Raw genomic sequence first — 27,953 nt, 5'->3', positions numbered from 1 at the left:
GAAGCAAAGATAGGCACAAAACAAGATGTATTTAAAAGCAAATATACCAGCTATCACACAAAATAAATGTTTGAAATAGCAGTCAGTAACTTTGGTAGGTCTAAAAAGTATCCAGCAATATTCAGTTTATAAGCCACACTTCCAAGACATAATGTTACAGAAATAGATGAAATAACACCAAGTCTACAAGATCTCATCCAGAAAAAAAGGAAACAAAGAGGGGAACATTTCCCATTTTATTTTGGGAAGGAGTATTACTCAGACACCAACACCAGTACAAAATATTGAACTATAAACCAACATGCTCATGATTTTAGACATAAAATTCCTCAACAAAATACTAGCAAATAGAATGCTGTAATGTAGATACAATAAAAGAATTATATTCCATGACTTGGTGTGGTTTACTGCAGGAATGCAAAGCTGGTTCGACATTCAAAAACCAGTCACAGCAAGCCATCTTATCAATAGGCTACAGAAGAAAAATCATATGATCACATCAATTGAAGGAGACAAACATTTGACAAAATTCAAAACCCATCCATAATGAAAGCTGTTAGCAATTTAGGAGGGATACTTTCCAAGCTAAAAAACATCTATATGGAAACCCAAAGCTATCATCGTATTTATGGTAAACACTGAACGCTTTCTCCCTAGCAGTAAGATGAGGCAAGCACGTCCCCTTCCATCACTTTTATTCAATACTAAACTGGAAGTTCTATGTGGTACAATAAAGACAGTAAACGGAAATGACAAGACTACAGGAAAAGAAAAGATGTTTACTATTTGCTGATAACATACTGTTTATAAAGAAAATCCTAAAATTTTTTTTTAATCTGCTATAACTAGTAAGTGAATTCAACAAGATCATAGGATACAAGGTTAACATATAAAAATTAACATTTCTCTGTAATAGTAATCATGTGCAACCTGAAATTAAAAACTCAATACCACATATGATGACACAGAGAAAAGTGCATACAAAAAAAATCTAAAAATTTTTGACTAAGGAGTAAATGCAGTTCAATGGAAGCAGGATAGTCTTTTCAAGAAATGGCACCTGAACAACAGAGCATACTTAGGCAAAAACACAAACTCAACCTAAACCTCACAGGGTAATACAAAAATTAACTCAACATGGAACAGAGATTTAAATGTAAAAGGTAAAACTATAAAACTTTTAGGAAGAAATATTCAGGCCCTAGAACTTGCTGAAGACATGACATGAGAAGGATGGAGGTGGCCTTTGCAATACTCCATGATCAATACATCTTAAGTGGCTTGGCCTACAATGGCAATTCAGATCTACACATGGTCATTTAAAAGGCCCTGAGGAAGGTTCAAAGTGAACATATGATTATTTTTATAGCTTGCTGTACGGTATATTTCATAATGTAAGGTAATACTATCATATAAAAAAAATGCCAAAGGAGAAATTCCAAAATACCCTGATAAAAGGTACTAGTCATTAGTCTTTATACTGGGACTAACCCCATGGTGAAAACAGTAAAACTCACATACCTGCATGTACATATGCCCACTTCATGTTAAAATTCAAATCAGTTTATCTGAGAGTGAATCTCCACACAATCTTTTGTAAGATTAAAGAGATGCATTCTATGTGTTTTTTTCTGAATTTACCATTATTCTTAATTCAGCCATTTTTAAAATTTTGGCTCTAACTGAACCCCTAGAAAATTGCTGATGTAGAAGCCTCTAAGAACTGAAACTCGGAAATCACAATCAGGATACAATTAGGATCCATCTGAGGAGGTTACGCAGTGACACTGCTGTCCTCACCCCACAGAAACACAGAGAAAAAAATAAGTAGATCACAACGAAGAATGAGTTTGGGGTGGTTAGTCATAGGAAGAAACATCGTGTGTTTTAAAAGTTTGAATTCATATGTGTATCTTTGTTTCTGTTTGTCATTTTCAACAGAAAATTTAACCACTTCAGAGGCTTCTTCTGTACCAGATAGGTACATCTTTATCTCAGTACAAAGCATTTCATCACTTGAGCCTTTATAGTTCTCATAAGACTCATGCTGCTCATGGGTAGAGATAATGTTGTAGAATAAAGGCTTTAAAACAGTGTTTTCTGACACACTCTCAACTAACTCTCCTGATATTCAACACAAGTGAATGTACACAAAAGACCAATAAGGGAACAAGGCACTCTGATCTCCGAAACACTCCCCGCTCCCCACTTAAAGGGATGACAAATTGCCAAAGGCTTGTCAGGAGGTCTCAAAAAACCTGTGTTCGACTTTGTGTCTTTTTACTTCTATGTCTCCTCTTGCTTTGTTTAAATACCCCTGAGATAATTTTGCAGTGTAAACTAAGGTAAAAGGTGGCTGAAGGTTTTGCTAAGTGCACAGTAAAGACTGGATTACTCTCTTGGATGAACTCTTAGATGCAGAATGAGATTCTAGGCTGCATCATTACTAACATGGCTCATTAGATGACAACTGACATCCTGCAACACGTTTTCTCACAGGGAAGAAAACTGGGGGGATTCTCTTTGGTATAAATGATCAGATGCTGGCAAAAGATTTTCCAGTGTTTATACTCAAAGTCTTTCCACAATAGGAATCTTAGAGGTTGACTAAGGATTTTCCACTTGTGAAAGATCTTTCCACTTCTTTTCTACTGACAGCGTTTCTCCCAGAATGAACCCTTTGATGCTGTCTAAGGGATTGGCTTCGACCAAAGGCCTTCCCACACTCCCTGCATTCATAGGGCTTCTCTCCAGTGTGGATGACAGAGTGTTGAATGAGGCTTGCGCTCCAGCAGAAGGTTTTCCCACACTCCATGCACTCATAGGGCTTCTCTCCACTATGAATCCGCTGGTGTGTCGTGAGGCCTGACCTGCGGTTGAAGGCCTTTCCACACTCACTGCACTCATAGGGTTTCTCTCCAGCGTGGATGCTGATGTGTCGAATGAGGTCTTTCTTAGTGCTGAAGGCTTTCTCACATTCTTTACACTCAAAAGGTTTATCTCCAATGTGGGCCCTCTTATGCAAAATGAAGGTGTAGCAGTAGGTGAAGGCCTTACCACATTCAGTGCACACAAAAGGCTTCTCCCCAGTGTGGATAATGGTGTGCCGGATGAGGTTTGCCCTCTGGCAAAAGGCTTTGCCACACTCAAGGCACTCATAGGGCTTCTCTCCACTGTGGATCTGCTGGTGTCTTGTGAGGTATGACCTGCACTTGAAGGCCTTCCCACACTCACTGCACTCATAGGGTTTCTCTTCAGTGTGGATGCTAAAGTGCCAAACGAGGTCTGACCGACTGCTAAACGTTTTCCCACATTCTTTGCATTCATAGGGTTTTTCTCCAGTGTGGGCTCTCTTATGCAAGATAAAAGTGGAGCTGTGGGCGAAGGCCTTTCCACACTCGCTGCATACATAGGGCTTCTCCCCAGTGTGGATCCGCTGGTGCCTGGTGAGGTGTGACCGGCGCTTGAAGGCCTTCCCACACTCTAGGCACTCATAGGGCTTCTCCCCTGTGTGGATCATGTGGTGCTGCAGGAGGTGGGTGCTCTTGCTAAAGGTCTTCCCACACTCTGTGCATTCATAGGGCTTCACTCCAGTGTGAATGTGCTTATGTCGAACCAGGAAGCATTTCTTATTGAATAGTTTCCCACATTCCTCGCACTTGTAGGACTGTTTTCCTTCATGAATTGAGGGACCTTTCACTGGTCTGTGTAAATCTCGCGCATAGAGAGCATCTGAAGAGGCTGGCTCCTGGACAGTCCTGGGGGGCAGACCATCGTCTCTCCCTAAACTGTCACATTCAGGGCTCAGTTTCCCAGGCAGCTTCTCCTTTAGGGGGGCCATCCCTGGTCTTGGGTGGTGTTCCTGAACTTCTGATGGCTCATCTTGGTCCCGGCCTTGCCCAACCTCGGGGTCCCCTGAGACTCGCTGAGTCAGTCCCTCCTGGAATGAGATGTCCTCAGACAAGGCCTGTTGGGAAGAGGGAGGCTCTATGGTCTTGAGTTTTGTGCCGTCACCTGAAGGGAATTTGGAATTCAATACACAAAAGAGCTGATTAGTGATGAAAACACAGAAAAATAAAATCATTTCAGTGAGAGTAAGGAGATGAAAATAGTGGTTTGTACCTGCTGTTTTTTCTTATCTGAAACCAAATATGTGTTTTGGTTCTTGTATTCTTGAAATCTTTAGAGGGGAGACCCTACTGAGGTCATGAGCTCAAGATGAGATGCTGGAGATGGTCTATTGAGCTAAGTGGAGGTTAGAAGGGTTTGTAGGTATGCAAAAATTTTTGCGCAACAGGGCATAGGAGTCACACCTTTAGAAAGTACAAGAAATTGCCGTGGCCAGGTAACTCAGTTGCTTAGAGCTTCTTCCCTATATGCCAAGGTTGCAGGTTCGATCCCTGGTCAGGGCACATATAAGAATCAACCACTGAGAGCACAAATAAGTGGAACAAATTGATGTGGATATGTCTCTCTCTAATCTTCTCTCTAAAATCAATAAAAATTTTAAAAATTTAAAAATAAAAAAATTAAAAGTACAAGAAATCATATTAAGTGGGAGGCACAAAATGCAAGTGTAGACATCTCTTATAAGAACAGACAACTTTTCCAAGTAGAGCAATTGGACAGGGAAAGAAGATTTGATGACGGGGTCAAGCCTCTTTATTTACTTTCAGCACTTTGTATTCACTTTCCCCAAGAGTGAGGCCCTGAGAGGATTTTTATGCTGGGTAGAGAATGGATAAAGTTACAGAAGAGGCAGAAAAGAAGTGAAGAGGCAGGCTCCCTGAGAAGGTGTGATCTAGACTGTGGTGTAGGAATTGGCCATGGTCAGGACACCACCTCCTCCAGGCAGGTAAGAAGGGAAGCTATCCACAGGAGAGGTTTAGATTTAGAAGCAACAGAGGACAAAGACTATTTTTGGCATGAAACTGCTGAGACACCAGTGGCACGAGGAACTCACAAAGCCTCCCAGGAGCACAGGTTGCTGTGTGGCACAGCTTACTCTAAGCCCAGGCAGCTGGAGCCGAGAACACATATGTACTCAATACATCCCCAACACTCCCAAGGAGTGGTAAAGAGTGTGACAGGGCTGGAGAGGGGGAGACAGAAGGACCATAGGTTAAAAGGCTCCATGGATCCCAAGCCTCCAGGGGCTACAGCAAGAAAATTTCCACAAATGCCACAGCAGCAGTCACCTCGCTGTCTGCAAGTGGTCATGATCCCCACCTGGTCGGCTGTTGGCACCCACCTGGGCAGAAGCTTAGGGGGAGTCCTCCCTTCAAAGACTGTAACTCTGGGCTGTGCTCCAACGGGGAGATCAGTTCTGGTTTAGACAAAGGACAGCCTGTTCAGAGGGAGAGAAAGGGGAAACGGGGATTTGGGTGAGAATACAGAAAACCTCTCCATCTAGGCAGGACTTAGGGACAAGGGGAAGACCTTGACACGAAGCTGCTCCCATCTATATAAACAAAATGCTGCAACCTGAAAACCAACTGCAGAAACACCATCATTGGGGCTCCAACACTGTAGGCATCGGTGCTGCCCACGTAGACAGCACCAGTTCCCTCTGATTTCTATCCCATAGTATCCTGACACCGTTCAGACATATTTCCTGAAAATGCTTTAATTTTAATTTTTTTTGTTAATCCTCACCTGCGGATATTATTTCCATTGACTTTTAGAGAGTGGAAGGGAGCGGGGGGGGGGGGGAGTGGGAGAGAGAGAGAAAGGCAGACAGACACAGCGACAAGTTGTCTTCGTTGATCTGTCTTTTTTTTACATCCTAAGCAAAGTGTTTTATTATTCGTGCTTCCATGAAAAATCCCACTTTAGGGTTTCTGTACAGCATCCACATGAAGTACACACTGCGCTCAGTACCATTTAATAGATAAAGAAACCAAGACTCAGGCAGATAAAGTGATTTGCTGAAATCATGACATGAATGGCTGAACCGAGGTGGAAACCAGGGTCATCTCTGGCATCTAGCCTATTTTTAAAAAAATATGCTTTATTTTATTTTATTGATTTTAGAGAGAGAAGTGAAAGGGGGACAGAGAGAGAAACATCGATGAGAGAAACACTGATTGGCTGACTACTGCACACCCCCTACTGGGGATGAAGCCTGCAACCTGGGCATGTGCCCTGACCAGGAATTGAACCTATGACCTCTCGGTGCACAGGATGACACTCAACCAAATGTGCTACACCAGCCAGGGTGCATCTGGCCTATTTAACTACAAAGCTACACAGCATTGTTCTAGAAAATGCTGATTCCAAGTATGAGGATGATGACTGTGGGGTCAATGACGAGATCATTAATAGTAGTGACAGCAGCAGAGGTCACAGCCACTAAACCGACACACACCAAGGTAACAGAAGCACTGTTCTGAGACACTGACCCTCAAAACAGTCTTGTGAAGTAGATACTATATCATCTCGTTTTACCTATGGGATAACTGAGGCACAGAGGGGTTCAGTATCTTGTCTAGGAATGCAGAGCTCGCCAGTGTGGCTCAGTTGATTGGGGTCAACCCACACACTGAAAGGTTGCCATTTTGATTCCCAGTCAAGGCACATGTTGGGGTTGCAGGCTTGATCCCCAGGAGGGGGCTTGCAGGAGGCTGCCAATTGATGTTTCGCTCTGACATCAATGTTTCTCTCTCCCTCTCCCTGCCTCTCTCTGAAAATCAATAAAAAATTCTAAAAAAAAAAAAAATAAGTAGCAGAGCAGGTACTGGACACCAAGGGTCTTCCAAGTGCTACACTAAGGAGGAAATGGCAAACACTCCTGCATGGGACCAGCAGGCTCAGACAACGTAGGCTGTGGTGGTGAGAGGGCGATGTGAGCAGGAGAATTCAATTCTCAGGAAACGGGGGCCAGAGGAAGAGGCAGACATGGGGAGGCCAGACTTCAGCATTTCCTGAACCATTAAAAATAAACACTGGGAATTTCACATAGTGATTTAGTCAAATTGAGAAATTTGAACAAACATCAAATATCATCTATTCTTATCAACATCTCACACTCAAAAAAGACTTGTACTATCAAAAAATGTGGAGAGTGCCTGGCTAGGCGTGTCTCAGCAGTTGAGCATTGACCTAGAATCCAGGAGACCAAGGTTCAGTTACCAGGCAGGGTACATGCCCAGGTTGCACGCTTAATTCCCAGTCCGGGGCGTGCAGGAGGCAGCTGATCAATGATGACTCTCTCATCATTGATGTTTCTATCTCTCTCTTTCCCTCCCCCTTCCTCTCTCTGAAATCAATAAAGATTAAAAAAAAAAAATGCGGAGACTTTTCACAGTGAAGATATCTCTTTTAAGTTGAATGGATCAAGCTTTATGAGGGACTCACTGCAATGGCTCTATTTTCCTTACTTGCTGAGGATAGCATGCTGGGATAATTAAATGAGTCCAGCGAAACAATATAAACATACAGAAAAAAGTAGAGATGAGAAATATGTCGGCCTCAGAGAGCACAGTCTAGGTGACTACTTCCTTCTGCAAAATAACTGGCAGAAAAAGCCATTGTGAAACAACAGTGAGTGACAGGAGCCAGCCCACAGAGAGAAGCCAGGACAAGAGACCCAGAAACTGGGGCATAATCATATTTCTCTAAGCTCATCAGTCCCTCGGAGCCCAGCAGGAACCCTGCCTTTGGGTCCCATGAGACACCCCCACTGCTTCCCAACACATCCTTACCCTTTGGCTGTGATCAGAGGCAAACTATGCATTTTGCCCAACAGTCCCTGAGATACAAGGAGACCAGGCAGGAAAAAGTGAGTCCAGAAAATTACTAAAGTCGTGACGAGGTCGGTAGGCAGACCACAGAGCCTTCTTGACCAGCCAGGCCTGGAGCCAGAGAGCAGAGTTAAGGTGACAGGTGTCCCCCACATGGCAGAGTTGGGGAGGACTTACCCAGAGAGTCCAGGAGCCTGCAGGTCTCCAGCATCACCTCCTGGTATAGCATCCTCTGGGCCAGATCCAGCTGCTCCCACTCCTCCTGGGTGAAACTCACAGCCACATCCTCGAAGGTCACAGGCATCTGCAAAGTCAAATAGAGGCAGCAGTGTTGGTCTTGGGGCTGTTGGATAAGATCAGAGATGTCTCAGTGGAAAAGGTGCAGAGACCCAACACCTCCTGAGGGCCAAGTTCGGTGCTGGGCTCAAGCAGGGACACTGCTCTGTACCGATGACAGGGTAGGAGACAGAAGCCGCCTATGTAGAGCCACTGGAGGACCATCCTGTATGGACTGGAAGGCACAGAATAGTAAGGACTCTAAGATATCAGGGGAATGGAAACAAATATTAGTGATAGTGAAAACTGTACCAATTTTAAGTGACCGCACTTAAGACTCATTGGTCCTCGCTGTATGCCCTCCTCGTGCTGAGGGCTATTTACTTGTCGTGTTAAAGTGACTAGAAGTCCTCAGCTCTAAAGTCATGCTAAGATGTAAATCTAAAATCTTAAAACCAATACTTGCTTGCTGTGTGAACGTGGGGACTTCATTTCTCAGAACCTCAATTTCTGGATCAATAATTCTCAGCAACAACAGCTATAAAAATTTTTTTAAAAATACATAGCCCTGGTCAGTGTGCCTCAGCTGGTTGAGTTTCATCCCATGCACAAAAAGGTTGCCCGGACCAGATATCAAACCCGGAACCTTGGCATATCTAGACGATGCTCTAACCAACTGAGCCACCCAGCCAGGGCTGGTTGTTAAGTTTCTGCTACTTAAGAACCCCAGTGAACTTGGGCAGGTAACTGAACCTCCCTGAGCCTCTTGTACAAAGCAATGATAACAGAACTCAGTTCTGAGGAACTGAGGGTGAAATGAGATGACATACTATGCCCGCCTGTCAGCCCACACCAAGGACTCAATGCTTTTTGGTTTTCTCTTTGCTCCCACATCTCCGACAAATTCAACGAGACACGCTTATTTAATGGGGCCAGGTTTCCTACACAAAAATGCCAGAAATTGGCCAAGCATGCAAAGGGTGACCATAGGACAGCCCTTCTCAAAACCGGTGGCATCTGAGCAGAGGTGCGAGGAAGGCGACAGGCCCTGGCTGGGTAGCTCAGCCGGTTAGATACTGGGTCATCCTCATACCCCAAGGTGGTGAGTTGATCCCGGGCCAGGGCACATACAAGAAACAACCAATGAACCATTAATAAGTGGAACAAGTCGATGTTTTCTCGCTCTAAAAAAAAAAAAAGGAAAAAGGGAGGCCGTGCAGTCTCCAGGCAAAGGGCAGCGCAGGACAAGGCGGGCGGACGGAAGAGGCGGAAGGTCGGCGGGAGAGGGGGGGACACGCCTGACCCTCTGGGCGGCTGCGGGAAGCCCGGGTGCGATGGGGGCCCTGGGCAGGAACCCACGCGCGGACTGAGCACGCGCCGCAGACGCGCCACTGTTGTAAATAAGCGACGAGGGCAGAGCGGGATCCAGCGGCTGCCTTGGCCTCCACTGTGCCCGGGAGCCCTCTCCCGGCCCGCGGAGAAGCGGCAATGCCCGAACCACAGTCCGCTCACCTGCGCCGGGTGCACCAGAGCCGCCGCCATCGCGCGACCCCGTGGAGAGAGCGGGGTCACCTCGACCGACCGTCGCACTCCGAGCTCAGTTTCCCCATGTAAGGTGCACACGAGGCCCAGGGAGTCCCTTCAGCGCTGCGGGGGCCGAGGTCGTGGCCCTGGGGGGCGCTCGCCGGACGCCCCTTCCACGCCTCGGCCCAGGAAAGTCGCCCGACCCCATTCCTCCAGTTCCCACAGCCGGGGGAGGGGCGAGTGGGCGCAGGCAGATGACGTTTCATCAGAGGAGCCGGAAGTCCCGCCCTACGAGCGCGGGCAGCAGGAAACGGCCCTGTCCTGGGCCGAGATTGGTCCAGCGCCGCGTTGCCTTCTGGGATATGTAGTTTTTTCCATACAGACGACCGGATGTGGGGAACTGCCCAACCCCGTCTTCCCCCGGGAGCCCGGGAGCCCGGGGGCCGCCCCTTGGCGGAGGGGCGGTCGAGGCTCCGGAGGCGGAGGCCTTCGCCGGGAGTGTCGGCAATGCCAGGCGCGGAGTCCTCCCGCGGCGCCGCCCTCTCTCCGCTCCTCTTAGCGGGACCCCGCCGCCGGGACCTTGGCCTCACGCGCCGACTCTGACCCTCTCGGCGCTGGGCCTTCGCCGGGCTTTTCCCAGCGGAGGGCGAGGCGGCGCCGCGGCCGCAGCGCAGGCCCGGCGGGTGCACGCTCCCGGGAGGCCCGCCTCGGGGGGTCGGGGAGTCGGCCCTGTTCGTCCGGCCCGGGCCCTGGATGGAGCAGGGCGAAGAGAAATGGCTCCGTGTGTGAGGCCTTGAACCGGGCGGGCGAGGGGCGAGCGCTCCGGATTGGCCTGTTGGCCTGTAAAAGGCACGCGCGCGGGAGTCTTTTGCTACCTCTAGGAATCATCTGGCCCTGGAAGAGCAGTCTCTCCAGCATGAGCACGGTGTCAGGTGCCAAGACATCAGGGGAAAAAACTATGCTTAATATGTGGATCTCCAAGTTATAAAAAGAGTGCACAGGAATCTCCTTAAAGTCATCCATCGGGTAAGAACAAGGCCAGGATGTACAACCGGGTAGTCTGACCAGGGGGCCCAGGCTCTTGTCACTGGTCATTTACAATTTAGCAGGGACAGTTTAATTATGAGATGTGCAACATACCTGTGAGCAAACACATTGTAAATGATAACCCGAAAAACACAAGGGTGACATCACTGAGCAATTCAGAGGCACCCCAGCTTCTCACAAGAGACAGCGAAGGCCACCTGTGGGCTGGGGTGTGAGTACAAAGGCGAGCTGCACCCACAGACCAGGTTCTGGCAGCTCTTCAGCACGGGCCCTCCCAGCCCCCACTCCTTCCCAGTGAAACACACAGATACCTGTGAACGTGACTGAAGCCTGCAACAACACACTCTTTAATCTCAAGTTATGCACATTTAATGATACAAGAATTGTTTTGACCCCATATGCTTTTACTCTTTCTTGATGCAAAGGCTACAAGTTTCAACAATGAGAACAAAGAGTAAATAAGAAATCGTTGACATCTGTGCATGGAAACAGATAGCATTAACCTGGCTATCACACCTTTGTAAAATAATGGCAAACAAAGGGGTATTTGCAAGTGGAATCACTTGGAGACATATCTATATAGATATGTTTGGAGAGAGAAGGTCCTTTCTCACCATTCTCTGTACTTTGCCATCACTAAATTCAATCCCGACTGCTTGGAAAGAATTTCCACTGTGAGTTACCTGATTGTTTTAGTTACAATGGTTTACATGTATATGAGCCTTCGCCTCAAAGCTGACATTTTTTGTTGTAGGAAACTTATTGAATATTTGTTAGATGTTTGAACTTACCCAAAACATTAGTCTATTCTAGTCACTGGGAAGAGTTAACATAGCAGAGCTTAGACTGCTATCCTTTGAGCTTCAAAGTTTGCCCTGGGTGGAATTTGGGGACCTTAGGTCTCCCACCACTCCCAGAAAGGATGAATGGCTCAGTGTAAACAATGTGGCGTGTGCTGGTGACCTGCTATCTGCTGGAGGTCTAGAAGCTTGGCTATGTTCTGAACAAAGAGCACCCAATAAAACCCCTGGGCACTGAGTGTCTAATGAACTCCCCTTGTGGACATTTCACGCGCAGTCATGGCTCATGGACCAAGCTTCAGTAAGCTTTCAGAACTCCTACAGCTTGTCCCCGATTTCCTGCCTTCAGTCCTCGAGCCTTCCCCCTTGGCTGAATTTGTTTTGTATCATTTTGCTGTAATAAATCATAGCCGTTGAGTGAGATAATATGCTGAATCCTTGGAGTCTTCGTAGCAAATCATCAAACCTGGGGTAGTCATTATAACTTGGAAAGTCTTACAGATCTGTGTAGTTTCTCTTTGATGTCCACCCATCCTATGCTGTGCTGACTATATACACAGCTTTGTAATAAGCATTCTGTGAGGTGCCCAAACATTACAATAAAGACATAGTGCTGTGTGTGGCCATTCCCTAAAACACATATTGAGTGTCTACTAAGGTAAATGAAATGGTAAGATGAAAATGAGACAGTGGCTGGATGTTGGGTGATGGAAAAAAATGGCTGTGAGGACTCTGGCTTGGATAAGACAGAAGATAATGGGATTCACTAAGATGGTTTTCAGGCACTTCAAACACAATGTCTAAAACCAAAAACGTGCCTTAGCCTTTCCCTACCTTCCCCCAACCTCAAACCCAGAAGTCTGTGTTTTCTACAGAGATACAACACATTATCCAGCCTTTAAAGAGTGAGCTTGGCTTATCTCGCTCAATCTGAAGGACTGGACCAGATGTAGCGTCAAATGAGAGGAGGTGACGGCTAAATGAGCATTATTTGATCCATTTCAGTAAAAATGAATGGTGATGAGGAAAACAAAGACCCTGTGAGAAGGAATACAGGAAAATGATAAGGGCATGGATTCTGCAGCCACCCTAACTGGCCTCCAATCCCTGAGATTAGGGAATCTCATGCTTCCTCATCAGTTGTACAACTTTGGGCAAATTCCTTAACCTTTCTGCTCCTCATGTTTTCTCATCTGTAAAATAAGGATAACATAGACGTATTGCAAAGGTTAAGAGGTGATGTGTGTACAACATTCAAAACATAGTAATACTGTACGTTTCTTTGCTCTTATGATTATTATGATGCATCCATCTCCATGGCTACCTGACACATGCATAAACTCAGTGTATACGTACACCGAGGTGTGGAAGGATGATCAGTAGATAACAGGAGAAACATCTAACCTGGAGATATGGATCTGGGGGAAGTGTAGATCATTGTGAGTAAAATGCCTTGAGGGAATTAACTCACCTGTGGAACACATCACACATGAGAAAGCAATGACCACAGATGGATCCTAGGAAGTACAACGGTTTAATAGATGGAAGACACAGATCCTCTGAGGGAAAAGGAAAGGAACTCACAGAAACCAGGTAAGGACCTTCAAGTCAGAGAGGAGGGCAGCAGTAAAAAGGCCCAACAATGGAGGTGGGGGATGGGGAAGGGGCAAAGGGGAACTTCATGAGACCTGCTTAAGTCAGGTGACAGTGGTAGAGGCGATTCTCTCTTTTTAAAAATAGTTTATTGATTTTTAGAGAGAGGGGGAGAGGGAGACAGAGAAACATCGATGTGAGAGGGCAACACTGATCAGCTCCCTCCTGCACACCCCCTACTGGGGATAGAGCCCAAAACCCAAGTATGTGCCCTTGACCAGGAATCATTATCAGCAACCTCCTGTTGCACAGGATGATGCCCGACCAACCAGCCAGGGCAGTAGAGGCCGTATTTTAGTTGTCAGCGGAGTGAAAGGGATGTAAGGGGGTGGGGACAAAAGTGGACACAACAGTTACACAGAATGTGTTTGTGGGAGAAACAGGCAGAGCTCAATGGACATGTGTGGCAGAAAGACACCGCAACACAGGTATCGATTATGAGGCTAGAAGGGATCAAGAGGGAAAAAATTAAAGACCAAGCACTCGGGGCATAAAAGACAGAGGTCTTAGACAAGTGGGTAATCGGGGGGTGATCAACCCCAAAGGGGAGAGTAATCCTGGAGAAGGACTGACCCCTTCTGCCTTAAGGCTATAACAGGGTTTACAGAGCTGGGGGACGTTACACAGAAGCCTTTCCTGGAGAAGACAACTCTGGACAACCTGCAGATCGCCCCCAGTTATAATATTTGTTCTCAGAAATATTTGTGGATACCAACACAGGCGCCTGTAAGCCTTCCGTTCCTCCAGAGAACCACGACTCGGCTACTACGGTTTTGCCTGTTTTCTCGGAGTCCCTCTTTGTCATTATCAACTAGGCAAAGAGAGAGAAGATATGCAAAAGAATCAAGTGGAAATTAAACAACTGAAAATTTAAAAAGCCAAACTGCAAACTCACTGGGTAAGCCCAACAGATCAGATATGAGAGAGAAAAGAAATCAGTGAGCTCAAAGAAAGATCAAAGGCAATCAATTAGTCTGAGCAATGGAGAAAAACAGACTGGGGGAAAAAATAGATGCAAGACTGGAGGACCTGGGGGGCAGAAACAAGAGACATAACATGCATGTTATAAAGTCGCTGAGAGGGAGGGGAAAGTGTGGGGCTGAAAAAAGTATTTGAAGAATTAATAACTAAAAAGTTCCCAAATTTGCCAAGGGGCCTAAAACTAACAGATTCAAAAAGTTGAGCAAACACACAGGATAAACCCTCCCAAATTTCATGCCTGGTCGCACCCTAATCAAACTTCTGAACTCTATATGCAAAGACAAAAAACACTCTGAAAGCAGCTTGACAGAAAAGATGCACAACAGAGAGGAAACAATGGGTCAAATGGCAGCAGATGTCTCATATGAAACCAAAGAAGACAGGAAATGACAGGCTTTTAAAGCATTAAAAATAAACTGCTGATCCACAATCCTATATCCCACAAAAATATCCTTTGGGAATGAAGGGGACATAAAGACATTTTTTAATGAAGAAAAAGAAAAACATTTGTTACCAGAAAGACCTACCATGGAAAGTATAGGATTAGTGAAAAAGAAAGGAAATGTTAACAGGAGAAATCTTGGGATTTCAGGAATAGCAAAGAAAGGAACGCAAAAAAGTACAGGCGAACAGACTATGCTTCTCATGAGTTTTGTAAAAATCGTTTGAAAGGTGAAATAGGAGGAAAAAAAATTGCCCAATATGGTATTTAGAGTATGAAGAGAAAATACTTAAGACAATTATATTAAGGAATATAAAGGAATGTAAAGGGATTCAATGAGAGTAAGGTTTCTACATGCCAAAGTGTTGAAATGATGTAGGCCGAAATAAGTTATGATGTATAATACAATGCCTAGAGTAATTACTAAAATACAAATACTTATACTCAAAAGCATCACAGACATAGCAAATGGAATTCTAAAAATTAACCCACAGGAAGCCAACAGAACAGGGGAACAATAAACAGTAAACAAAAACAAAAATCATAAAATGGCAGACTTAAGCCCTAACATACCAAAAATCATTTTAAATTTAAATGGTCTACATATACAACTTTAAAACCGGACATTGGTAAAATGGATAAAAAGAAAGCATGACTTGAGTATATGCTATTCACAGAACCTTACTTCAAATGTAATGATATAGATAAGGTTGAAAATGAAATTATGAAAAAATATGAACCATGCAAACATTAACCAAAAATGCATTAGTGACTATATTAGTGTCAGATAAAGTATACATCAAAGCAAAGAAAATTTACAGGACAAAAAGGGGCATTATATAATGATAAAAGGGTCAATAAACCAATAAGACATAATTCTAAACATGTATGCACTAAACAAAACTTTGAAATACATGAAGCAAAAACTGATAGAATTTAAGAGAGGAACATACAATTCCACAATGATACTGCAGGACTTCAATACCCGTCTTTCAGCTATTGATAGAAATACTACACAGAAAACCAACAAGGATAGAGAAAATCTGAGTATCATCATCACCAACAGGATTGTGCAGATATTTAAAGAAACCCCATCCAACAGTAGAGAACACATTTTTTTAAGCAGCCTTACATAACGTTCATCAAGATAAATTACATCATGGATCATAAAACAAACCACAACAAATTTAAACTGCTAGATCAAACATGCAATAAACTAGAAATCAGTAACAAAAAGAGAGCATGAAATATGCCAAACACTAAAAAAAGTAAACATACTTGTAAATAATCCATGGTTTAGAGAGGAAGTCTCAAGTGAAGAAATATTTAGAACTGAATGAAATGTAATTAAAACGTATTAAAACTTGTGAGATGAGGCTAAAACAGTGCCTTGAGGAAAAATTATAGAATTTAATGCTTACATTAGAAAAGTAAATCTCAAGTCAATAATCTAAGCATCCACCTCAAGAAACTAGAGGAAAATACAACCAAAGCAAGTAGAAAAAAGAATATAATAAAGATCAGAAATCCGTGAAATAAGGAACAGAAAGGTAACAGAGCAAAAACTGATGTAAAGTGCTGGTTCTTTGAAATGATAAAAAAATTGATAAATACTAAGACTGACAAAGATAAAAATAGAGTTGAAACATTTCCAATATGAGGAATAAAACAGGGTATATAAACAAATTCTACTGCCATCAAAATAATAATAAAGGTGTACTTGAAGCAAATAAGAAAATTTACATGAAATAGAATAATTCTTAGAAAAGGGCAAACCATAAAAATTCAACCAATATGAAACAGATACTCTAAATAGTTCTAGCCATATTAAATAAAATAAATACATAATTAAAAAGCATCCAAAACAACCTCCAGGACTAAACGGTTCACTGGAGAATGCTGCCAAACGTTAAAAGAACAGATAAAGCCAACTCTACGCAGTCTTCTAAATAATAGAAGGAACAGCTCTCAACACATGTTGGGAGGCCAATATCACCTACACACCAAAACCAGACACTGACAGTACAAAAAACAAACACACAAACCCCAAAAAAGTAAGAAAAGGACGAGCCTGAATATTATCTTTCATGAAAACAGAGGAAACTTTCCTCAATAAAAATACTAGCATACTGAGTACTACAATATATGAAAATTAGACTCCATGACCGAGTGGGGCTTATTCCAAGGCTACAAAGCTGGTTCAACATTTAAAACACTGGGGGGGGGGGAAGGGCAGGGAAAGGTTATAGGGGGAATAAATGGTGATGGGGGAATAAATTACAGAAAAAATAAAAGAAAAACATTTAAAACATCATTTCCAATAGGCTATGGAACAAAACACACATGGTTATGTTGACTGATAGAGAAAAAACATTTGACAAAATTTAACACCCATTCAAAATAATGAAAAAACTCAGCAAATAGGAACATGGGAAACCTTCTAAATTTGATAAGAAACCTCTATGAAGAAAACCTTAAGACTAACATCATACTTAATGATGAAAACCTGAATGTTTTCCCTCTAATATGAGGAACCAGGCAGGAATATCTTTCTCACTACCTAGTATTCAACATTATTTTGGGAATCCTAGCTACTGCAGTAAGACAAGAAAAAGAAAAGATATACAGATGAGAAGGAAAAAAACTATGTCTATTTGCTAATTATACTTCCATGTGGAAAAATCCCAAGCATTCTATCAAATAAATGGTTACAGTTCAGCAAGTTTGCATGATGCCAAAATAACATCCAAAAATCATTACATTTGTATACTACCAAAGATTTATAAAAATTGTACAAAACCTGTTATTGAAATGTATAAAACAGTACTGATGCAAATCAAATACTTGGAGACATACCATGTTGAATAAATGGAAGACCCAACACAATAAAGATGCCTATTCTCAACAAACTGATCTGCCAATTTAACTCAATTTCTAATAAAATTTGATAATTTTTTTGGTAAAAAAAAAGTCAAGTATACCTAAAATTTTACGTAGAAACTAAAAGTAACTAAGAGTGATAAACAAGTTTCAAATAAAAGATGACAAAAGAATCATTTTACCCAATTAAAAAATTTACCATATAACTATAGCAATCAAGTAATCCAATAGTACAGGGCCATGAAAATGTCTTAAGTATTAGGTCTTTAAAACCACATGAAGAAAAGATTTGTTTAAAAATCAAAGCCTAAAAACAGCATTAACTGGTGTAATAAATGTGAATGTTCATATGTGTAGTTTTATCTCCTCAAAAGAAAAGTATTTGATGGTTCAGCCCGTATTTCTCACAAAAACTAAGCTCAAGAGTAGAAACAATGGCCCTGGCCAGGTGGCTCAGTTAGTTGGAGCGTCAGCCCGTAAACCAAAAGATGGCGGGTTCAATTCCTGGTCTGGGTACATACCTAGGTTGGGGGTTCAATCCCCGGTCGGCGTTCGTGCAGGAGGCAACCAATTGATATCCTTCCTCGCATCCATCTCTCTCTCTCTCTCCCCCTTCCTCTCTAAAATCAATGGAAGCATGTCCTCAAGTGAGGATTTTAAAAAAAAAGAGTACAAAGTTTTAGAACAAAGATGTTCAATGAAAGTTTCCAGACTTACCCTCAACTGTCTAACTCTCTGAACACTGTACTACAATGAATGTATGTACAAGACACATAAAGACCCTAGGTCCTTTACCTCTGACACAAAACTCTCCTCCTAAACTAAACTAAGAAATCCGTGACAAAGTGCCATAGGCATGGCAAGGAGTCTGAAAGAAACTGGATGTAGTTCATTTTCTCTTCTAAGTCTCTCCCTTCTTTTTAAAAAAAATTCCTGAGATAACACTGCAGCGTAAACTAAGGGTAAAGATGTAGCTGAAGGTTTTCTAAGTGCCTAATAACCACTGGGTCTCTCTCCTGGGTGAATTCTCTGGTGTAGAATAAGGCTCTAGGCAGGGTCAATTTCCAATATGACTCGTTAAGAGGACAACTGATATCTTGCAATAGGTTTTCTCACAGGGAAGAAAATTGTGGGGTTTCTCTTTGGTATGAATGATTAGAGTCTGAGTAAGATGTTTCTTCTGGCAAAACGTTTTCCACAGTGTTTACATTCAAAAAGTCTTTCCCCAACAGGAGTTCTTGGAGGTTGACTGAGGACTGTCCACTTGTAAAGGGTCTTTCCACTTCTGTTACACTGACAGGGTTTCTCCCAGTATGAACCCTCTGATGCTGACTGAGGGAAGAGCTGCGACTGAAGGCCTTTCCACATTCACTGCATTCATAGGGCTTCTCTCCAGTGTGGATGATGGAGTGTCGAATGAGGTTAGTGCTCCAGCAGAAAGTTTTCCCACACTCCATGCACTCATAGGGCTTCTCTCCACTATGAATCCGCTGGTGCCTCGTGAGGCCTGACCTGCGGTTGAAGGCCTTCCCACACTCACTGCACTCATAGGGCTTCTCTCCAGTGTGGATGCTGAAGTGCCGAATGAGGTCAGCCCTATTGCTAAAGGCTTTCCCACATTCTTTACACTCAAAAGGTTTTTCTCCAGTGTGGGCTCTCTTATGCAAGATAAAAGTGGAGCAGTGGGTGAAGGCCTTTCCACACTCACCACACACATACGGCTTCTCCCCAGTGTGGATCCGCTGGTGCCTCTTGAGGTACGACCTGTGGTTGAAGGCCTTCCCGCACTCGAGGCACTCAAAGGGCTTCTCCCCAGTGTGGATGACATAGTGGTGAATGAGGGCGGCGCTCTCACAGAAGGCTTTCCCACACTCACTGCACTCATAGGGCTTCTCCCCAGTGTGCGTCTGCTGGTGCCACATGAGGTATGACCTGTGTTTGAAGACCTTGCCACACTCGAAACACTCATAGGGATTCTCGCCACTGTGGATGATGTAGTGTCGAATGAAACCTGGCCTATCTCGGAAGGCTTTTCCACATTCTTTGCACACAAAGGGTTTTTCGCCAGTGTGGCTTCTGTTATGCAAGACAAAAGTGGAGCGGTGGGTGAAGGCCTTTCCACATTCATTGCACTTATAGGGTTTCTCTCCACTGTGAATCCGCTGGTGTTGTGTAAGGTGTGACTTGCGGTTGAAGGCCTTCCCACACTCCATGCACTTATATGGCTTCTCCCCTGTGTGGACCATGTGGTGTTGAAGGAGGTAAGTGCTCTTACTAAAGGTTTTCCCACACTCTGTGCATTCATAGGGCTTCACGCCAGAGTGAATCCTCTCATGTCGAGCAAGGAGGCGTTTCTTGTTAAACACTTTCCCACACTCATTGCATTTAAAGATACTTTCCTCTTCCTGAATCATGGGATTTTTACCTAATCTGCATGAATCATGGTCAAGGACAGCACCTCCTGGAGGGACTGGCTCCTGCACAGTCCTTGAACACACCCCATCAGCTGTCCCTAAGCCACCATGTTCAGAGCTTGACTTCCTAGGAAGCTTCTCCTTCCGCAGTTCTATCTCTGATTTCAACTGTCTTTCTTGCAATTCCAATGGCCCATTCTGATCCTTGGTTTGGTCCACATGGAAGTCTTCTGGGGATTCAGCTCCTTGTGTTAGCTGTTCCTGAAATGAGGCTCCCTCAAACAGGGCAGGTTCACAAGTAGTAGGTTCTGTGGTCTTGAGTTTACCCTTCTCACCTGAAAGAAATCCAATACACAACAGAGCCTGTTAGTAATACCAACATTTTTTTTAAAAAAGCATTTCAGCGATTAAAAAAAAGGTGAAAATAATGCTTCTGTGTCTGCTATGTTTTGTTACCTCTGAATACCAGGATTGTAATTTTTTCTTTCCTAGTCCTTGGAACTATTGACACCTTGAATGGGAGACACAGGGAAGTAGCTGGATTACAGGGCAGAGTGCTAGAGAAGAAACAGTCAATTCCAGACAGGATATTTATGCAAATAGGTAACTCATTTGGAACCCGACATAGTTTATGTTAAAGAGATGACTCAGGGCAAGGCCTAGCCACAGTAAAAAGACTAACCATATGATTAGAGGGTTGGGACATTGAGCTATATGACAACAACTGGGCTTCTGGAAAAAGATGGAGGAGGGCAGGAGACTGAGTCACGTAGGTAATTAGTCATTCAACTGTGCTTATGAAATAAGAGTCAATAAAACCCTGAACCCTGAAGCCAGGTGAAACTCCTAGGTTGGAAATACTTCATGCATGTATTGTTAACAGCAATGCTAGGAGTTTAATGAGTCCCTGAGGACATGGCAGCTCATGTTTGGAACTCCTCCAAAAACTCTTTGAAAAACACCCCGATGCAGACCTACTAGACAAAGATTTTTTAAAAAGTATCTTGTCGATGGCCATACCACCCTGAATGCACCCCATCTTGTCTGATCTCAGAAGCAAAGCAGGGTTGGGCCTGGTTGGTACTTGGATGGGAGACCACCTGGGAATACTAGGTGCAGTAGGCTTAAAAAACAATAAAAACGTAAATAAATAAATCATCTTAGAGAAGTTCAAAGAGCTGAAAGATGATACGGATAAACTCAAGAAAATTATATATAAACAAAAGGAAATATCAATAAAGAACTAGAAAACCTAAAAAGAAAAAAAAAATTTCTGAAACAGAAGAGTGCAATAAGTGAGATAAAAAATTTACAAGAGAGACACAAAGATTTGAAGACGAATCAGCAAACTTGAAGATAGGCGAATGGAAATTATCATGTCTGAGGAACAGAAAAAGAAGTGACCAGAGCCTAACAGCCCTATGATATACCATCAAGGGAACTAATATACTCATAGTGGGATTCCCAGGAGGAGGAGAGAGAAAGGTTAAGAGAGGACACTTGAAGAAATGGCTTGAAACTTCCCAAATCTGAATAGATATCAACATGAACATCCAAGAACCTCAATGCAAGAAAGATGAACTCAAATAGTGTCACATGGAGAAAAATTATAATCAAACTTTTGAATGGCAAAGACAAAGAGAACATCTTGACAGCATGCATAAAACAAGGATGGTTTGACATATGAAAACTGACCAATGTAATACACATTAACATAATGAAAGAAAAAGCCAACATAATCTCCTCAGTTGATGTAATAAATACTACCAACAGCTTGCTTTGCATGAGCCACTTACGATGGATCAGATGCTGTGCTAAGCAGTTTCATGCATTAATGCATTATGAGATTACATCCCCCAACAACCCAAAGACAGAGGCACCATTACGACTAACATCTTCCAGGGACTAACCAAGTGTAGCAGACTCCTCACCAAAGCATCTGCTCCTCACACTGGACATACAGCCTCACCACAATTCTCAGCTTCACACGCCCAAGTATGTTCAAATGCCTAGTTCTCTTCAGTGGGATGTGAGGGAAACTGGTGTCTGTGGGAGTGGATGTGACATCCTTCCTTTCTCCATTCTCCTCTGCCAGCTAGGACACCCTGAAAACCACATGTTGACGAAAGAACTAACATGGGTCCCTCAATAACTGCATGGTACAAAGCTCCCTGCTGACCCCCATGGGTCCTGCTGTGAGAAAAAGAGCTTCCATATGTTGAGCACTGAGATTCTGGACTCTGTCTGATCCACAGGCTATTTTTAACTTATACAAAGACACTAGAAGATTGTGCAACTTTGCTACGGCCACAGAGCTGGTAATCAGCAAGTCGGGCTTTGAACCCCAACAGACCTTAGCTCATACAGCTCTGTCCTCGATGAGGACAGAGGGCCCACAAGTCAAAGGGCTCCATGGCTTCCAAACCACTAGACAGGCCACAACAAGAGCCTTCCTCAGGGATCCACGGCCAGTGGTCTCCTGAAGGTATCAAGGCTGCAGGGTCTTCCATTTGCTCACATCTTGGCTCCTACCTGGACAGGTGCTGTGGAAGAGGTCTTCCTTCCCCATCCATAGCTCCTGCCTGTGCTCCAGCTGGCAGATCAGCTCAGGTCTTGGAAGAGGACACCCTGTTCACAGAGAAGGAAAGAGGACACAAGGATTTATTACTTATTTACTTATTTACTTACACTATTGAGGACAGAAGGATTTTTGTGAAAGGAAATAAAAACTCTCAATCTAGTCTGGGACTTCAGGATGTGGACAAGATTCAGAAGGAAGCTCCTCCCATCCACAGAAAATGCTGACATGTGACTTGAAGCCAAAGATATGCTACACTGACATGGAGTTTTTACTCCTAATACGAAGTCAGAATCTAATAAAGAGTATAATCAGTCAAAGGACTGTGTCAAGCAATATAAATGCTTTATATCGTTTCAAAATTGAAATGAATTTATGAAGTAAACAACTGACATTTAAAATATTGACTCTTTTCATTCAAAACACAGTATGTATCTTCAGTGATCTAGGTATTTTTCCCCCATTTAAAAAATAATGTATTGATTTTAGAGAGAAAAGGGAACAAAAACAGGGAGGGGGGAGCAAGCAAGGGACATGGATGTGAGAGAGACACATAGACTGGTTGCCTGCCACAGGTGCCCCAACTGGGGTCCAGGATTGAGCCTGCAACAGAGGGACGTGCCCTTGGCTGGAATCGAACCTGAGACCCTTCAGCCCTCAGGCTGATGCTCTAACCACTGAGCCATGCCCAGCCGGGCTAGGTCGCTTTTTAGATCCTAAGCAAAGCTTTATACTGTTCTTCCTACTGACCACAGACAAAACGCGATTCTATTTCAGGTTTTCCTCATAGCATCACCAGCAAGTACAAACTGTGATTAATACAATTTTATGGAAGATGAAACCAGGGCTCAAGCAGATGATTCGCAAAAGAGAACAGAAGCGGTGAATGCCAGAGCCAACGTAGAACCCACCAGATGGCAGAAGCATCCTCATGCTGGCTGTGACCAAAAATGAGTCCAGACATTGCCAAGCTTCCCCTGGGGAAAAACACTGTCACTGGCTTCGAAAAATATAAACAAGGTGATGGAAGAAACAAGTGTGATGGGAGAAGCTGCCATGATATCCTGTGGGTCGGAACAGCTGGTGAGGAGGTGGTGACTAAGCTGAAATGTAGTGACCATGTGGAAGGATGAGCTTCCCAAGAAACTCACCAGGCAGACAGAACAGTAAGTGCAGAGACCTGGGGCAGGTATGTGTGTGGGGAGCTGGTAACAAGCCTAGCAAGACTGGAGGAGATTGAGCTGGGGAAAGCATGTGAAGGTCAGTGATAAGGTTATAAAGTATCTAAATATATCAAACATTTCCTAATTTTATCTACGCAGGCCTTACTCCGCCTGGGTTAAAGGGTACTGGGTTCAATTCCCAGTCAAGCGCACATACCTGTGTTGAGGTTCAATCTTTGGCCCCGTACTAGGAGGTAACCAGTTGATGTCTGTCTCTCTCCCTCCCTCTGCCCCTCCCTCCCCACCATTCTCTCTCAAAAAAATCAAAAGAAAAAATATCCTTGGGTGAGAATTAACCAAAAAAAAAAGACAACAAAAAAGTGGAACAACAAATCAAAGTTTCTCTCTCTCCCTTCCTCTCTCTCTCAAAATCAATAAATAAAATTTTTAGAAAAAGAAAAAAATGACAGAGGCTGTGGGGAGGAGGAAAGGCGGCTCCTGAGACCTCCTTGATCAGCCAGGTCTGTAGCCAAAGGGTGGAATTAGGAAGTGGCAGGTCCCCCACGCCAGGGGAAGGACTTACCCAGAGATACCAGGAGCCTGCAATTTTCCAGCATCACCTCCTGGTACAGGGTCCTCTGGGTTGGGTCCAGCTGCCCCCACTCCTCCTGGGTGAAGGTCACGGCCACATCCTCGAAGGTCACAGACACCTGGAAAGTCAAACAGACATAGCAGAGTTGGCCTTGGAGCTGCTGGGGATGGGATTGGCGATCGTCTCTGCATCATGGTCAAGCTGCAGACATCACGGTCCAAAGCACCAAGCACCTCCTGGGGGCCCAGCTCATGCAATGCTGTGGACATACTACAACAGTGTAGGAGAGAAGCCTCCTATCAGGAGCCACTGTAAACTGATATAAGACAATGGAAATGACATGTGGATTGTGAGATGCAGACAGTAAGAGCTCTAAAGAGTCAGAGAAATGAGAAATATGATAATAATAATATCAGTAATAGTAATAACAGATGTACCTCACCCTCACTGGTCCTACCAGGTGCCAGCCCCATGCTGAGAGCTTCACACCATGCCTTTTCCCCCCCATTACAGTTAACATTCAATATTATTTTATATTAGTTACATCATGTCTTAAAGTGGCTAAAAGTCCCCAGTTCCTTTTTATCAATGATGAATAAGTTCATTAGCTCATAAAAATCATTGCCTAGAAATACGGGAATACAAGAGAAAAATATTTGCAGTCAGGTGTCTGGTGGTCAACAGCCAGGACAATTCACAAAGGAGTCAAAAAATCAGACTCCAAAGCCACGGGACAAATCTCCAGCTCTCATGTCATCATTTTCACCAGTGGCTCCTGACTAAACACACTGCATATGGAGTTTGCAATGTTACTCTCGCCACCCTATTCTACACAATGTCCTCCATGCAGAATGTCCAGCAGGTGCAGGACCACAGCCCTGTGATGACCAGGCCCACTCATTAAACACAAATAATCCAGCCACTCCACTCTCACACACCTCACTATTGCAGATCTGTCATTTAAATGCTCCCAGACATTGACTGGTTCATGGTTTTTCACCTGCACCTTCAGTGCTCACCTCCCTGTGCTTTGTAGCTTTATCCTATCAGGTGTTTTTTCTTTCTTAAATATATCTTTATTGATCTCAGAGAGAGGTAAGGAGAGGGAGAGAGAGAGAGAAACATCAATGATGAGAGAGTCACTGATCGGCTGCCTCCTGCACGCCCCCCCACTGGGGATCGATCGAACAACCCAGGCACGTGCCCCAACCAGGAATCCAACCTCGATCGCCTGGATCCTAGGCGGACGCTCAACCACTGAGCTACGCCTGGCTGGGCTCTATCAGTTTTCTTGACTTAATATTTCAATTAAACACTTGGCAATTCCTAATAAATGAACTGGTCCATACTAAGTGTGTGAGACGCTGCAATATTACTCATTTCTGGTGCTAGATAAACTCAAATCATGTACAAATTTTAGACAGGTACGTAAGGATAAAAAAAGCCAACTAGGGCTTCCACGTTTACTACCAGATAATGTATGTTTAAATAATATAAACTCCCTGCCCTGGCCGGGTAGCACGGTTGGTTAGAGCATCGTCCAGATACACCAGATTGCAGGTTCAGTCCCAGGTCAGGGCACATACAAGTCAACCAACGGATGGGTAAATAAGTGGAACAACAAATTGATGTTTCTTTCTTTCTCTCTCCACCACCCATCCTATCTCTAAAAAATAAAAAGTTAATAAATTAATTAAAAAAAATAATATGGCCCGGCAGGGCGTGGCTCAGCGGTTGAGCCTCAACCTAGGATCCAGGTGATCCGGGTTTGATTCCCCGTCAGGGCACATGCCCGGGTTGCAGGCTTGATCCCCAATGACTCTCTCATCATTGATGTTTCTCTCTCTTTCTCTCCTTTCCTCTCTCTGAAATCAATAAAGGTATATTTAAAAAAATAATAATAATAAAAATAATATAAGCTCTGACATGCAATCACACAGCATGACTGGTCAGGGTGCATATATAGCTTTCTCTGGTTGGTTTTAAGTTGGAAGTGGGTTAAAAAAGTTAGAAAAAGGGACAGTTACGAGTCAAGTCCTGGCCATCTGGGGCCGACGGTTACCGAAGTTACTTCGTGGGCTGTCACTAAAGACAGCGACCTGGCGACTGGCAAGCCCGGCTCGGCGGCTGCTCCCCGCGCTGTTCGCGGCAGGTAAGGGGCTGGGTTCCCCGGCAGTGGCTGCAGGTTCGAGTCGAAGTGCTTTGCGTCTGGCCACTGCCCGTTCGGACGTCCAGTCCCTCCCGTTCTGAGACTGCGGACACGCGACCAACCGGCCCCCTTCACATGCACAAGGGCGACTCGGGACCCAACGGCCGGCCCGGCGGCCACAGGGCCCCAGAGCCCTCCCGGAGCCCGCGGAGCAGCTGCCAGGCCCGACTCGCCGTCCACTCACCTGCGCCGCCATCGCGGGGCCCCGGGCAGGGAGCGGGGCCCCAGGCGCGGCGGCCCACGCGCGTCCCGCGAGCTCGGGCGCCCGTCGCCTCCCGCAGCCCTCGGGGTGACCTCGGCCGACGCCGCGCTGCGCCCGGGGAGGCTCACGGCTCGGCCGCGGGACGCGTCTCAGTCTCCTTTCCGCTCATTCTCCACGAGCCGCGCTAGAAGTGGCCGCAAACGCCGTCGCCTCCACACAGCTGGCGTGGACGGAACCGTCGCACGCAAGTGACGTAAAACGAGGAAACGGAAGTCCCGCCTCGCCCAGCCGTACCGCCCGTCCTGGGCCGTCATTGGCCCAGCGCCCAGGGCTCACGCACGGCGCGTAGCCTTCTGGGTAATGTAGTTTTCCCCTACAAACCACGAGCAAGGCCGCGCTGGCAGGTTGAGCCGTGGGTCCCACCTCCGCCCTGGGAAACTGAGGCCCAGGAGGCGGGGACATCCGCCCTGTGTCAGGGCAAGTACAAAGCCTGGCCAGCAAGGCTCCGTGGAGCGTCAGCCGGGGCACCGGAGGGTGCAGGTTCAATTCCCCATCAAGGGCAGGAACCTGGATCGCGCCTGATAGATGTCTCTCTCTAACACCAATGTTTCTCTCCCTCCCTCCGTCTCTAAAAACCAATGGAAAAAATATCCTCGGGTGAGTTTTAACAAAATAAATAAATTTTAAAATTAACGATGAAACCCCACCCACTTCCCTCGAGACTTCCCCCTGTGCCTCATCACCTCCCTGGACCCTTCTATAGGCAGCGAGGATAAATGAGCAGGCAAATTAACCACCAAAAGGAGGCCGCCAGAAGCCCGCCTTCCCCGTGGTGCGCCCACAGGGACAGGTCTCTTAGGTCTTCTTTACCCCAGAGCCACCTCCACATGGCGCAGGGACTTCTGGGTCACAGAGTTGGGCCCAGATCACCTGAAGAGTGGTTTGCCATCCCCTGGGGGTGCCTTGGAGGGAACCCAGACTCTAACTTGGAGCATGGTCAATTTGGAATGTCAGATTGTCACATAGTGTCACATAGGCACTTCAACCTGTGCCTGAACGTTGGGAGAGGGTTTGTGCCTGAATATATAAATTTGGGAGCTGTTAACATACACTGTTTCAAGTTATGATACCAACAAAAGAATGAACAGATGGAGCAAGGAATGTGTGGGGGGGACTCTAAACCAACCCAACACTAACTAGCGGCAGATAAGAAACCAACAGATTCCAGCTAGGAATTCTAACATTCCGTGTAGGATTACGTTGCCTGAAGTCTTAGAGGTCACTATCAGTGACTTATTGTTTTCTTCTCAGGAATATGAGTAGGAATACATGTGGTTATGAAACTGGAAACAGTGTGCAGAAAATGCCCTTGAGAAAATTAATTTTCCCCCAATAAATTCAATTTGAAAAAATATTTAATTTTAAAGTGGAGAAAAGCATAGTGATACCA

General features: G+C 44.7%; 2 protein-coding genes and 1 pseudogene across 2 annotated transcripts; 1 reads left to right on the top strand and 2 right to left on the bottom strand.

The window, feature by feature from the left end:
• Window positions 1-10: 10 nt before the first annotated feature.
• Window positions 11-9,714, bottom strand: LOC107539381 (uncharacterized). The gene is made up of 4 exons (XM_016215849.2): window positions 9,531-9,714; window positions 7,920-8,046; window positions 5,252-5,347; window positions 11-4,014 (listed from the first exon to the last, which is right to left on the bottom strand). Exons 1-4 carry the CDS (start codon window positions 9,558-9,560, stop codon window positions 2,597-2,599), a joined length of 1,671 nt encoding a protein of 556 aa, XP_016071335.2. The 5' UTR covers window positions 9,561-9,714; the 3' UTR covers window positions 11-2,596.
• Window positions 9,715-10,913: 1,199 nt separating this feature from the next.
• ZNF805 (zinc finger protein 805) lies at window positions 10,914-26,667 on the bottom strand. Its single transcript, XM_087826964.1, has 4 exons — window positions 26,486-26,667; window positions 24,084-24,210; window positions 22,292-22,387; window positions 10,914-20,094 (listed from the first exon to the last, which is right to left on the bottom strand). The coding sequence occupies exons 1-4, from the start codon at window positions 26,495-26,497 to the stop codon at window positions 18,458-18,460; spliced, it is 1,872 nt and encodes a 623-aa protein (XP_087683090.1). The 5' UTR covers window positions 26,498-26,667; the 3' UTR covers window positions 10,914-18,457.
• Window positions 20,766-20,884, top strand: LOC148091149 (5S ribosomal RNA; annotated as a pseudogene).
• Window positions 26,668-27,953: the final 1,286 nt, after the last annotated feature.

The sequence above is a fragment of the Miniopterus natalensis genome, chromosome 18 (assembly GCF_054644295.1).
Source record: "Miniopterus natalensis isolate mMinNat1 chromosome 18, mMinNat1.hap1, whole genome shotgun sequence".
Taxonomy (NCBI): domain Eukaryota; kingdom Metazoa; phylum Chordata; class Mammalia; order Chiroptera; family Miniopteridae; genus Miniopterus; species Miniopterus natalensis.
This window is presented reverse-complemented; position numbering and strand designations above follow the sequence as displayed.

Coding starts and splice junctions, on each gene's coding strand:
- LOC107539381 (XM_016215849.2), bottom strand. CDS start 9,560: ATGGCGGCGGCTCTGGTGCACCCGGCGCAG. Junction 8,047..9,530: donor CTCTGGTGCACCCGGCGCAG/GTGAGCGGACTG, acceptor TTGACTTTGCAG/ATGCCTGTGACCTTCGAGGA. Junction 4,015..5,251: donor CCCCCTAAGCTTCTGCCCAG/GTGGGTGCCAAC, acceptor AATTCCCTTCAG/GTGACGGCACAAAACTCAAG.
- ZNF805 (XM_087826964.1), bottom strand. Junction 22,388..24,083: donor CAGGCTCCTGGTATCTCTGG/GTAAGTCCTTCC, acceptor CTCTGTGAACAG/GGTGTCCTCTTCCAAGACCT. Junction 20,095..22,291: donor CTTCCACAGCACCTGTCCAG/GTAGGAGCCAAG, acceptor GATTTCTTTCAG/GTGAGAAGGGTAAACTCAAG.